General features: G+C 38.5%; 1 protein-coding gene across 8 annotated transcripts in view; it reads right to left on the bottom strand.

The window, feature by feature from the left end:
• The window catches only part of cnot2 (CCR4-NOT transcription complex, subunit 2), a 139,041-nt gene that overhangs the window by 14,010 nt on the left and 111,109 nt on the right, over positions 1 to 13,922 (bottom strand). For 5 of the 8 annotated variants that reach the window (XM_038780813.1, XM_038780809.1, XM_038780814.1 and 2 more), the window contains 6 exons: positions 12,418 to 12,483; positions 7,110 to 7,234; positions 3,409 to 3,529; positions 3,140 to 3,317; positions 414 to 475; positions 267 to 316 (listed from right to left, as the gene is read on the bottom strand). In XM_038780813.1, the coding sequence (XP_038636741.1) occupies positions 267 to 316; positions 414 to 475; positions 3,140 to 3,317; positions 3,409 to 3,529; positions 7,110 to 7,234; positions 12,418 to 12,483 (602 nt within the window). The remainder of the gene's footprint in view (positions 1 to 266; positions 317 to 413; positions 476 to 3,139; positions 3,318 to 3,408; positions 3,530 to 7,109; positions 7,235 to 12,417; positions 12,484 to 13,922) is intronic. The other 3 variants (XM_038780812.1, XM_038780815.1, XM_038780816.1) reach the window with 3 other exon arrangements.

Here is a 13,922-nt window from a genome sequence, read left to right on the forward strand (position 1 = left end):
CTGGGGATTGAATAAAGGGAACCCTTGCATAACTCAGTTGCAAACTGCACATCCATTTTACCAGCCCAGCCAGTGGGTGCATTTGGCAATAATATCCAAATCTCAGAAGAGTTTTCAACGAATAATTGTTTTAAATAAATTTGGACACACAAAACTTGGTATTTAAGTTGCTTTAGTGCATCAGATTTCTGAGACACATGCACAATTTATTGCTTTATCTACATTATTTAAAATCACTTGTTCTAGTATTTAACATCTGCACTCACCTTGTCCCTAATATGTATGTTTGTTAGATACTCCGATGGAACATGAAAATCTGTGGAAGAAGATGATTGTTGCTCAGTTATTTAAAGATTGCATAGGTTTTAAAGATCCACTGTGTTTTACAGTAATGATAAAATAGCCATTCTCACCAATATCTTGAGGTCGGCAGGGTGCTGATGCCCAAGGAGATGCAAATTTGGGATAGAGATTTCTGTAAAATACTGACAATTAATCATACAGATTCCTGATCGAACAAAACAGCCAAATGCTGAGTCACTAGCTGTGACCCAATATGCCCATGTTACAGCAAGTATGTTTCATCATGCCTTTCAATAATTGTTAAATTCTAAAATAAAAATTTCTTAATCAAGAATCAGAAGCAACTCTAATCATACAGTTTAACATTGCTTTTTAATAACGGGTAGTGCTTCTCCCAGCTGTCAATCAGCAAAGTAAGAGGCGAATGCTGAAACAATTCCCTACATTATCCATGGTCGGATCTGTATTGATATTGTATATAATTCTCCACAGCAGCATGGATGACAGCAGCATGGACAAGTCTGACACAAACGTACAGGCTAGAACCAGGACAATGTTTTTTGAAAAATGGGAACCCATTTGTCATAACATAGAGCGCATATTCCAGTGACAAATAATAAATGAATATAAACAATAGGTAAACAAGGCGAAATCCTTTAGTGCATCAACCTAGCACAAATAAACAAACAGAATACGCAGAAGACAAACCTCCAATCAAAAGTAATTCGAAGACAAGCTAATAGCATAACCTATATCTTAAAAACCTAATCAACTGTTTTGTAATGTTTATCTTTAAGTATATTTTAAAAATACAGATTATAGTTTTAAAAATACAGATTATCCAAGGAGAAGTTACAAGGCCATAATTCAGTGTCATAGTTCAGAAGATATATAAACTGCAAGAATACGATTTGAGCAATTTAAATGCAGTATAAAACTTTTAGATTTGAATCTATAACTCGCTGGTTATAATCTACATCAATTTAATGTTTTTGTTAGAAATTATTTTTACTACCCATTGTAAAGCGAATACTCTTCCTGACTGGAATTTTGTAAACTGTAACTTGCAGTAGGATAAAGAACTAAGGATATTACTGGCAATTATAAGATAATGTGCTTTACTTCATTCATTCTTCGGATGTGAGCACTGATGGTAAAGAGAGCTGTCAATTCTCTAGCTGCCCTTGAGAAATTGACGGTGCCTTCTTGAACCGCTGCAGTCCATGTAGAGCAGGTACAGCCATTATGTTGTTAGGGAGTGAGCTCCAGGTTTTTGGCCCAGCAACAGGGCAAGAACTAATAAAGCTTCAGGTCAGGAGAACTTGGAGTTGATTATGTTCTATTTGCTTGCTGCCCTTGTAGTTCAAGGTGGTAGAGAGCGCAGGCTTCAAGGGAGGCTTGGCGAGTTGCTGCAGTGCATCTTCTCGATGGCACACTGCTGCTACTGTGCTGCTTGTGGAGTAATTGAGTATTTAAGGCAGTGGGTGGGGTGCCTATCAAGCAGGCTGCTATTCCATTATTCTCCTGACTTGTACCTTGCAGATGGTGGACAGTCTTGGGGAGTGAGGAGGTTATTTATCACAGAATTCCCAGTCTCTGACCTGCTCTTGTAGCCACAGCATTTATGTGGTTCGTCCAGTTCAGTTCTGGTCAATGGTAATCCTCTGGATGGTGGGAGATTCAACAATTGTAATACTTTAAACATATCTTGACATTCAGATTCTCATGTTGGAGATGGACATTGCCTGTACGGTCAGTGTTGCTTGCTGTTTGGTCAGTGTTGCTTGCTGTTTAACAGCTCAAGCCAAATGTTGTCCAGGTTTGGCTAGTCTGCTTCAGTACGAGTTGCAAATTGTGTAATCATCAACGAACATTCCCACTTCTGACCTTATAGTGCAGGGAAGGTCCTTCAGGACTCAGCCAGTTTGGTCAGCGTTGGGTTCCCAAGCCACTCGTGGTGATGGGACAATGAAACCCCACAAGAGTACATTCTGTAACCTGCACACCAATAATCGTTCTTTGAAGTGATGTTCAACATCGAAGCAGTAGATAGTATTCAGCAGCAGATTTCCTTAGCCACGTTTATTCTGATGCCATGACACTTTATGGGATTAAATGTCAATGTTGAAGACTCCCAGGGCCATGACTGTGCTACCACCTGTGGTAGGTTATGTCCTGCTAGTGGGACAGGACTTACCCAGAGATGGCGATGGAGAAGTCTGAGACCTTGGCTGTAAAGTATGATTCAGTGAGTATGACAACGTCAGGCTCTGGACTGCTCTCCCACAGATACTAGTGAGGGACATTTTGCAAAGTCCACTGGGCCGGGTGTGTCTTTGTCGTTTCTGTTACTTAAGTCAACGCAGGATGGTCTACCCAATTTTATGCTTATTCGATTTTCCTGTAGTAGATCATACAAATGAGTGGCTTGTCAGGCCATTTCAGGTGCAGATGAGAGTCAACCACATTGCTGTAGGTCTGGAGTCACATGTAGGCTAGACCAGGGAAGAACAGCAGATTTCCTTCCCTAAAGGACGTTAGTGAACCATTTGATTTTTCCAACAACCCTGTAGTTTCATGGTCACCATGACGGAGACCACCTTTTTATTCCAAATACAGTACACTTTTGGGTTCTTCTATTCTACCATATTTTTTGACCAGCACCATTTACTGGTTTACATACAACTTGAATTATAAACTTCTTTCACGTTTATTGTTAAACATTTAAACAAAAATATAACAAAAATTACACGCAGTCCTCTTTCCACATTATGCAACTGATCTTAGTAGAGAAATGGCAGAAGACAGTAGCTGTAAATTTAGGTATGTTGCTTACTCTGGAGAGTTTAGGTTGAGGCCTAGTGTTGTTAAGTCACTGCCTAATGCGAGATGTACCATGCCAGGATCAGTCTCTGCCGCTCGAATGAACGTTAAAAGTCCGATCATTCCAAACTGATCCGTTACCATTCCGGTAGGAATATTAGTGACTCGTCCTGAATAACAAGATAAAAACACTAACAAGTCATTTTACAATGTATGTTATTCTTAAACGCATCCCACAATGTTTCCAAATAAGTTAGAATTTTGATAAACTGAACCACCCACCATCAGATAACACTTGGATCCCTTTTTTCTGCAGATTGTTGTTTTGCGTCGTTGAGCTCTTATCGCCAGGAAACTTGGGCCCGTCTGTACTGGTTACATTTTTTCCTGGTGTATTCAGGTTCTGTAATTGAAATATATAAATAAAAAGCGGTGAATAAGCAGTACCAAGAAAAAACTGCAATTTTGAAATAATCTAAAGTTAAAGTTATTGTAGCCCAGTCCAAACCATCAAATAAAATCACGTTGCTTGATATCAAACAGTTCTTAAATTTCTAATGAACTCTTGCAAGTTTGAAGCATTGATATTTAAAAAATGAATTCTTGGGACTTGGGCATCATTAGCCACACCGGCACTTATTGGCCATCCCTAGATTTCCATAAGGTGATGGTGAGCCATCTTCTTCAACCAGTGTCGTCCATATGAAGGTACTCCCACCATTCATTAGGTAAAAAGTTCTAAGATGATGATCCAGTGATTGAAAGAACAGCAGTGGGATCGTGTGTGGCTTGGAGGTGACTGCATTCAAGTGTGCATGGAGCCTTTGTCTTTCTAGGTGATAGAAAATGCAGGTTTGCGAGGTCTGTTGAAGAAACATGGCATGACGCTATAGCACATCCTGCAGCCACAATGTGACAGAGGGAATGGATGGGTTGCAGAACATCTAGTTACTGACTTGTTCCAGGAGCCGCAGTATGAACGTAGCTAATCCTGTTGAGTTTCTGTCGATGGTGATCGCCAGATGTTAATAGTGGGAGACTCAGTGACAGTAGTCCCATTAAACATCAAAGGATGGTGGACAGATGCTTTCTTTGCCTGACACTTGTCAGGCAACAGGCCAAGTCTGGATGTTGTCCGCATCATGATTCATACAGCTACGAACTGTTTCATTATGACTAATTGCAAATTGTATAAACTGCGGTAATAAGGCACTCATGGGAACGCTTTAATGTAGTAAAAAGCAATTTAGGCAATGTTGATACACTCTGCCGCTTTGTTTTTGTTGTTTAGCATGATGGCAATGACCAACAATGTGAATTCCCTTAAATATGTTTGATAGGGTAGATGTGGAAAAAATAGTTCCACTCCACTATTGGAGGGCTCTAAAACTACAGCCATAAATATTAGATAGTTACTACTAAGTCCAGGAAGGAATTTTGGAGAAACTTCTTTGTTCAAGAGAGTGGTGAGAAAGTGGTACTCACTGCCAAGTAGTGGAGGTGAATAACACAAATGCATTTTACGGGAAGATTGAAACCATGGACTTCACCACTCTAGCTATCAGGTTGCTGTTGGTGGTGATTTAGTAAACCAGGAGGTGTGCTTTCGACAGGAGGGATTTTCACCAGTTTGTAAAGTTTGGAGTGTGTTCCAGTAGGGGCTACAGTTGTGTGGGAATTTTTGAGGTCCTTTGTCAGTGGGAGTGCTTCATTAGCTGTCATCTGGCGGTGTTCTTTGTGGAGGATGTTTTCCCTGTGGATACCAGGAAGTTCAATATATGCCAGCAGAGGAAGCAACTCGAGCTGTGTTAGTCTCAACATCCCAGAAGTAATCTTGCAAGGTTGCACAGCAGTACATCGGTGTTGGACAGACCAGGGCAAGTGAAGCAGTGGGTAGAGTTGCACTGCCCCCACCAGGTATTATCCGCCAGTCTCTGTATAAAATTCTCACTCACCTTTATCTTTTTTTAAATAAATTTAAAGTTCCCAATTCTTTTTTTCGGGGAAAATTAGTGTGGCAAATCCACCTACCCTGCACATTTTTGGGTTGTGGGGGTGAGGCCCACGTAGACACGGGGAGAATGTGCAAACTCCACATGGACAGTGACCAGGGGCCAGTATCGAACGTGAGCCCTCGGTGCCGTGAGGCAGCAGTGCTAACCACAGCGCCACCCCACTCTCTTTTATCTTGGCTCTGGTGCTCTGGAGATGTTGCTGGGAGGTTGATGTACGGTCAAGAATGATGCCAAGGTATTTTACTGTTTGGTCGTGGCTGAGTAGTTGGCCTCTGAACCAGATTATGAAGTCCTTCCCTGACCTTTGAGTTGCTCAGGTGAAAGGCTGAAACAACAGTCTTGGCAGTGTTTGGTCAAAGTCTCCATTTTCTAAAGTAGATTTCGAGGAAACACCTGCTTTCAGTGAGTGCTTTCTCAATGTTTTGAAATTTTTTAGACTGGAAAGCTAGGGTTAAGTCTTCAGCATATGCAAAGAGATGTGACTTTGTGGGAGGAAGGTCACTGATACATATGTTGATCAGAGCAAATGCAAGGATTGATTCCAGTGGGAGCCTGTTGTTGGTTGGTTGTGTGCATGCAGCTGAATGTATCTCCAAAGTGTACGTGGAATTGATTAGCATATTATTTTGGGAAGTTCCAACAGCATGTGTGTGTGGACTACAATGCCATTGGCACAGGATAACTCAACAAAGAAGGTTCCTGTCTAAATGCCTTTCTGGAAACAGGCCTCAATATGTGACGGCAACGTCAAGACCTGCATCAAGAGTTGCAGCCCATGCAAAAACCTGCCTGTTGCGGTTGGGGAGGGAGTAGAGTGGAGGGAAGCATTGCTGCTTCTATGTTATTAATTGCAGAGCAATGAGGTAGTAGCTGCATGGATCATTGAGGGGTTTGGCAATGGCCATCATCCTGGATCGGGATCAGATATTTGAAATGGTGCCTGCTATAGAAGCTGGTGAAACAACCTTGCTAGCCACTTCCTTCCTTATGATCAGAGGTTCTGGAATTCCGGGTACATTTCATTGGCTTCTGCTTTGTCAGACTTGGTGCCGTCAGGGCGCAGTCCTCTTCCTCTTGTGCGCAGGGCTTTAGATGTCTGTCTGCTTTGGGACAGTTTTCAGAGACTGCATCAGGGCTGTTTCCCTATTGGCCAGTATCTTTGAGTTTATTAGGGCAGTATCAGCATTCATTCTAGGCTGCTGGTGTGGTTGATGTTTGGCTGCTCAAAGGCGGCATGAGGGATTTCCAAACGATTTGGCTCGTTAAACAAATGGTCAAACTGTGACTGTGGTCATCCAAGTCAGACCATCATCCATATACTGAACTTCTGCTCCGAGAGATCTATTACTGGTGGTATCACGGCCATTCACAGGGAACCAGCTGAAGCCATTAATTGGATTGTTAACCTCAAAATTGAACTCTAATTGCTTTACCAGCCATACAAAAAGTAGAAAACTGGAGATTGCAGATAAATGAGGGAGAACGCAAGCAGGAGTATACTTTGACACAATGAGATGAAGTAGAGCTTGAAGAGGCTCTTGTGGAACATACACACTGTCCCATACCAGTAAGGCCAAACATGTGCTGTAAACTCTATATAACTGTACATCATTTCTGTGGTTCGAATAATTCACAAGTGACTGCAAGAAAGCAGGACATTATTTGGCATCTGTTGACTGTTCTCCTAACTTTTTATTTGTCTTTTTCCCCAGAAGACAAATCTTCCACTGGCAATTTTATACATTGCTGAAATAAATTAGTCTCCTATAAAACTGACAGAGGGTCCAAACGTACAAATTATCAACATTCTGAAAAATTGTATCCTTGCAATTCAACATATTTTAAAATTGAATAGTTTATGGTTAATGTCCTTCTTACAGCTTTGAATGCAAGTGGAAATTATTAAACAGGACACATTTCCACTGTCCAAACAGATAATTAATGTTAACACATCTTACAGACACTTACGGATTTGCTGTCATCATTACTTGAAGTTGGATCCTTATAGTTGGAGCCAGGAAGTGCAGGGAAATCTTCATTATGGATTGAGAAGTCCTGGGACTGTTCATTTGCTGGCTTTGTCACCATCCCAACTACATCACGCAAACAAAGCCATGTTAGCTTCAAATTTTATTATAGTACACTTATAACATGTACTGAATATGTAGTTTCCTATGGTTAACTGTGGCAACTTTTTTTTTACACCATTGCATTAATTACCTAGGCTCATATGGTCCTGTTTTTAAATCTTAGTTTTTCAACCAGGGAGTTCCTGAACAGAATCCCCTTACTGTTAAAACGTTTCAAGATGAGTTATCACCTTGAGCAAAGGACTTAACTCTAGCAAACTCAACCTACCCAGCTGCTAAATTGGTTCCAGCATTGATGTGAAGTCATCAGTGCAAAAGACTGGTCTGTGCCTGCGGGAATTCGACAAGCTGGCCCCAAGCCAATGAAAGAGAAATGGACAGCAGGTTGACTGCAAGAAATCTGACTTTTTGGCCACTCAACAATATCCATTCAGTTAGATTAGAATAGATCATGATGTTGATTCATCAAATCACTTTGCAGCCAAGCTGCAAATAAACAGCAACACCAGCAATTTAAAATTTTAACATAAAATGCAAGTTTAAACTAATTTTAGAAATAAGCAATTGACCAGGGAATGTACAAAGGCCAATTTATGCCAGGATTCTGCTGCTGCTGCAACTTCAGTATTCAGATAATCAGAATCTCAATTGAATTAAAAGCCTTGCAACTTCCCCTCCCAAGCAGTCACCAATTCATGTTTAAATATTACAACAAAACAAATAAAATCCTGCTTCACTGTTAAGAATCACCTATAATCTTGTGAGGGTGAAGTTGAAGCAGCTATATGGTAATCTTCAAGGCAGCTCCAATAATCCAGTGTCACGCTGCCATTGCCAACCTAAAAGTGCCATGGGAGATCCACTCATAAATAAATAAATAAATAGAAGCATTGCATCTACCACATATCCATCACACATCAGAGATCACACTCTTGTCCTGATGCAACACAATTTTGGAAAAAAAGATAACCAATCAATGCTCTAGACTAGAGGATGAAAGTAGCCAGCACGTGTCAATCTATAGTAAAACTCATGGTCTGACTTTATGGCTTTGAAGGTCAATAGTTTCACTTTTGGTACAATGTTCCTAGCCAGGTAAAACTGTCCAAGCTTGAGCATTGCTGGAGCTTTTGCTGGTAATTTAAAAATGTAAAGTAGGAACACTGTTCAGGTGCTCCCATTCAAATTTCTTCTACCTGAAAATTGTGCCCTCGTGATTCTCTTCAATCAAAAGACTTTCCCAGATAGCCTTACTAGTGATACTTGGCCCTTACTCTGACAACTTGTTAGCTTCCCACTTTCACCAAAACCTAAATTAAACTACAACCAAAGCAGGAAAACCCCTTGATAACTTATTTACACGAGTTCACCTTCATCCATCTCCCCTTGTGTTACAAACACAGCACCATAGATAATAACAATAACCTTTATTAGTGTCACAAGTAGGCTTACATTAACACTGCAATGAAGCCACTGTGAAAATCCCCGAGTCGCCACACTCCGGCGCCTGTTCGGGTATACTGAGGGAGAATTCACCTAACAAGCACGTTTTCCAGGACTTGTGCGAGGAAACTCATGCAGACACAAGGAGAACTTGCAGACTCCGTACACACAGTGACCCAAGCCAGGATTCGAACTTGGGTCCCTGCCGCTGTGAAGCAACAATGCTAACCACTGTGCTACCGTGTCGCCCTTTTACACTTAATAGCTATCCTTCTTTCATTTAAATTAACTATGTTACAATACACAAAACTTGGTTTTCAAATGCTTAGTACCTACCAATCCTAACAATCAGTTCAGTATGTACCACTGGAGCTCCCTCACTGATGCTTACAATGAATCAGAGCATCCACAAAAGCGTGAGAGTTCAGTGTGCTACTTATTGGAAATGCATGCTATATGCAAAAATATTTAGTATAGTATTCAAATTTAGAAAATTGTTTCACCCATTAAAATTAACCATTTGGCCAAATTCTTCTTTAGCATAAAAACATATGCAGGAACTGAAATTTAAGGTGGTGAACATAATACACAAAAGGCCAACATTTCTGACCTTTGAATATCACTTTGGTGCCAGAAATATAAATGTACCATTTTTCAGAATACATTGTGTAAACAAATATAAAGTGCTAAATTCTTTACTCAAATTCACATGCTATGTGAGTGAATGAAATGCAACTCTTGATGTAGTGGAACTATCCAAGTATTGTGGAAAAATCCAAACAGTATTGTTATGTTTAGCCCGATGCAGCACCTCAAATTAATGATGACCAGTGCTCCCATTATAAAATACTCAATACATAGTGACCACTAATCATCAGTACTCTCCACAAGAACTATGAAGTAATCTGTTGGCTAAAATTGATTTATTTTATCCAACACTAAGACTGGACCCAACACAATTTTTTTCTTTAAAAATGTAGATCCTGGCCCTAGTCTATTCCAGCAACAGGAAACACCTCAGCAACATAATTCTTTTTGGAAACTATGTGCAGTTTTAAATCAGGTTTGAGATGACAACCGCCTGTTCAAAAAAAAAGTGCAACACCTTATTTCCCATCTAAAAATTATTGTTTAATTATTTATTGTTGAGAAAAACAACTGGAGATCTAGGTGACTTCCTCCAACTTAACATACAAGCTCTCAGTTTAACTCAAGAAGGCACTCTACCTGAATTCAATTTATCAGAATTCCACTACATACCTGATGCAGCAGAACTACTTGCTGAAATATTTAGAAAATTATATATTTTTCCTACCTACCAATGAGTGCAGATTGTAATCAACAACCTCAGTATAAACCTTTGGTAGATTTAAAGCCAGGGGCTATCTTCAGTGAGAAGTGCAACAGCATTGATTTCATATTTTAAATAAAGCTGGATAGGATTTAAAGCGCATTACTTTGATCTTGGATATTTGTTATGAAGTTTTTTTACTGCTGAGTACAGATCCAACTTCAAACAATTATTGCAGCCAAAGAATTGCTATTGTCCATATTCTCAATTCAATGACACTATCATTGCCTAGGCATAAAACTTACTGAAAGAGGCATCTATGGAATTGTTGGAAAGTAGTTTAAACATAATGTAATGCACAAAAAAATGCAACAGGTACAGTACAGTCAGTTGGAGTTCAAAATTAATGCAAACATTATTCAGAACACATCTCTTTATATATTTCTAGCATGATTAACTGCAAGGGGGAAAATGTTTGTTGGGTATTCAAGCCATAAGCAAAATAATCTTGGAAAACTAAGAATCCTCCCACATCAGCAAGTTTTGTTACCAAAAATTGTATAATTGCAAAGCAAGATTTATTATCAGGAAGTGTGCAGCTGAAAAGGAAAGGTGACTGACGTTTGGAGAATTAATAATTGGCTGAGTTTCTATTTTCTGTAGTTTAGAATGGTTTGTTGCACTGCTATGTCATAGAAATTTTCAGAACATTATGAACTGAAATGTTGCCTTAATGGATTGCATTAAGTTGATGGTCATATATCAAAATTAACATTATTGCATGCAAGAATAATAAATTGTTTGTTCAAACAAGATACTTTGAGAGCATTACTTGTGCCAACAGAAGGAAGAATATAACATAGCGCACCAACACGCACACCCTAAATGATGTCAAATGAAACTTGACAAGCTATTGAGGACATTATCAAAGAAAATGGCCGATACAATCATAAATAAAACAGAAAACACTGGAAATACTCGGCATATCAGACAGCATCTATGGGGAGAAAAGCAAGAGTTAACGTTTCAGGTCAATAACCTTTCATCAGAAATGTTAGGTCTGTTTCTCTCTCCACAGATGGTGCCTGATCTGCTGATTATTTCCAACATTTTGTTTTTATTTAAAATTTCCAGCATTAGCAATATTTTGATTTTTTATCAGGTAGATACTGACAAACTGATCTTTAGTTTTCAAAACTTAATTAAAATAGAATATGCCTATGCATGAAATTTAATGCATCAGACTGCAGTTATTGAAACTACATTAATAGATGTCAGAAAGCTTGATTTTCGTGACAGAAATCCAAATTTTTTAATAATATGATGTCCATTAAATGAAAAATGGTGCAAATAAAAAAGGCTTCTCAAATATGCATGATGTCAAAAAGGCCAATACCAATGGATAAGTGGATAATGGGCATTTAACCCTGAAAATCGCTTTCTCAAAAGTATTCTATATCATAAATTGTAGGGAAACAGAAGTCCCAACAGCAAAGGCATTGATTTCAGTTCTCAATCTCAACCCCCGCCAATCCCAGATTTCCTTGTTCCTCAACCTAAGTGCCCATCACTCATATATTGAGGACTTTCAAGTTGCCACATTTAAAGTTCATTCCTCTTGACCCAATAGTATCCAAGTGGCATTTTAAAAATGTCACATGAAGTGCAAAAGAAAGCCTGAATCATGATGTATATTAATAATTCCTACAAAGTTACATTTAAATGCAATTCAGCAGATCCAAATCAGTGAGCAAAATGTATTTAGCTATAGTAACAGCTAAAGCAATGTTATAATTATATTTAAAAGAAAACACTCCACTGTAAAAGGAAAAACATAAATCACAAGAGTTTATGTTCCTTTTTTTAAGGCACTAAAGTTGGTGTGTATGTAAAAAACTGTTATGTTGTTGGACTAACACCAAATACAATATGGGAGGAATAGCCAGATTGAATTTCAACATAGATCAAGCTTAGAAAAGCAACTGCTTCTGTGATGATGAAAATACATCAACTTCTTCGAAATTCCTAATTAAAAACTTGCAAATTTTTCAGGGAAAAACAACTGTCTTGTGAAGCAACAGGCAGATGTAAGACATTCTCATTAACATCAGCCAAATGCATATTCATAAAGGATGCAAACGATTAAACATAAAACAGTACAAAATAATCACAATGTTACCTTAACCATTCTCATCAACAGTTGACAGCATAAGAACAAAAATATTATATATTGTGCTCTACATTTTCTCAAAATTTAGATTTTCAATTGTTTAGCCTGATACAATTACTTTAAGAAGCTGCTTCAGAACTCTTATCAATTCGTGAATGCTTAACTTCAGTATCAGAACATGGTAAAAATGCTTCATTTGAGAATGTGCTTCAAACTAAAATCACACAGGTCAAGACAGTTTTTAAATGAATGTTGGCGGCGTTTGACAATGAAGGTCCCTACCTGATTTCTGAAGACGGGACACACGGACAGTTCCCAGCATGCCCATTTTCGAAAGGAACCCAGTGTCTGATGAGAGGAAGTCACTTATGAAGTTTCGTAAAATCTAAAAGCGTTTTTTTAAAAACTTATTGAGGTGACAAGTCCTACACATTTGTATGTAAGCTCTTCAGCACATCTATTTTCAAAAGGAACCAAGGGGTCAGAGAAGACAAAGTCCCTCCTTCAAGTTGAGTGAAAATGCAACAATTTATTAAGATGACAAAATCAGTATTTAACCTTACACCTGTGTATTTCGCCAGCGGTTTCAAGCAGATTTACTGTAAAAAGGTTGACGAAAAACCTAGTGGCAATCCAATAAGGTGTGGTACACTGAGGTGATTCAACAGTGTTTAAGTACAAAAGTAATATACAAATGGCTTCTGACATGACCACTTTGAAAAGGAGACCAGATTTTAACAAAAAGTGATAAGTTTGTGCTGAGATAAACTGACATAACGAGGTGCAACAAAGCACTGGTGGGCAGTGACGTGGGAGGATTTTAAAAACATTAAACAAGTTTATATTACCATGCTTCACATACAATGACCACAACAGATATTTGAAAACATTTCAATTAAATTCAAATGGTAGAAATGTACATGACTGTTACAGGATAAATTAATGATATTCAATGCACTAAGGAAGTGATTAGAAGATGCATAATATTTGAAACATTCCAAAATTCCATCTCAAATTTGAATAGCCGTGGGTGGCGGAACAGAGTATTCAAAACACTCGAGCCAATTACATCAATTGAAACAGATTGCAAACTGATCTGTCAAATCTTTCTTTCTCCCACTACATACAGTACTAAAAATCCACCCTCCAATATTTACACCATCCAATTTGGTTATCCTGTAAACCCTCTCTGCTGGGAAGTGATGCAAGATAAAGTCACCCACTTCCAGGCTTCTGCCAATGCAGTTCTGTAATACCCAATAGTATTGTTCGCCACAGATGTTACGACTAAATCTAGGAGAATGAAATTTAGGAAATTCAAACTCTATAATGTTTTGCATTAAAATTCCTTCTCACTGCTGTCTCCTTCTCTCATTCTCAATATAGTGGAAAACTTTCTCATATGAATCATCTAAACTTTTGGAATCTAGTTAGTCAGTTCTGACACAACACCACCACCTGGTATCATGAGTTTACACAATATTAAAAAAAAAACAGCGCAATCCATTTCGTGAAAACATTTAATTTCAATTCAGGAGATGCAACTTGACTGATGATATTCCCTACCACTATGATTGTTAAACTGTATCAAAATGACATCAAGTCAGTGTGATATATTTTTAAGAAGAAGAAAAAAGAATTATCGCATTTTATATATCAGCAAGTCCAAATTGTTGCTCTCAAAGGAAATATCCTGACACGCATCAATAAAATTGGAAAAAAGGTTAGTTGATTGAATCTCACTTGTTAAGAATGTTTTCTATAGCGTCACTGCTATACTTCTGAAG

This window comes from Scyliorhinus canicula, chromosome 20 (genome assembly GCF_902713615.1).
Source record: "Scyliorhinus canicula chromosome 20, sScyCan1.1, whole genome shotgun sequence".
Classification (NCBI taxonomy): Eukaryota; Metazoa; Chordata; class Chondrichthyes; order Carcharhiniformes; family Scyliorhinidae; genus Scyliorhinus; species Scyliorhinus canicula.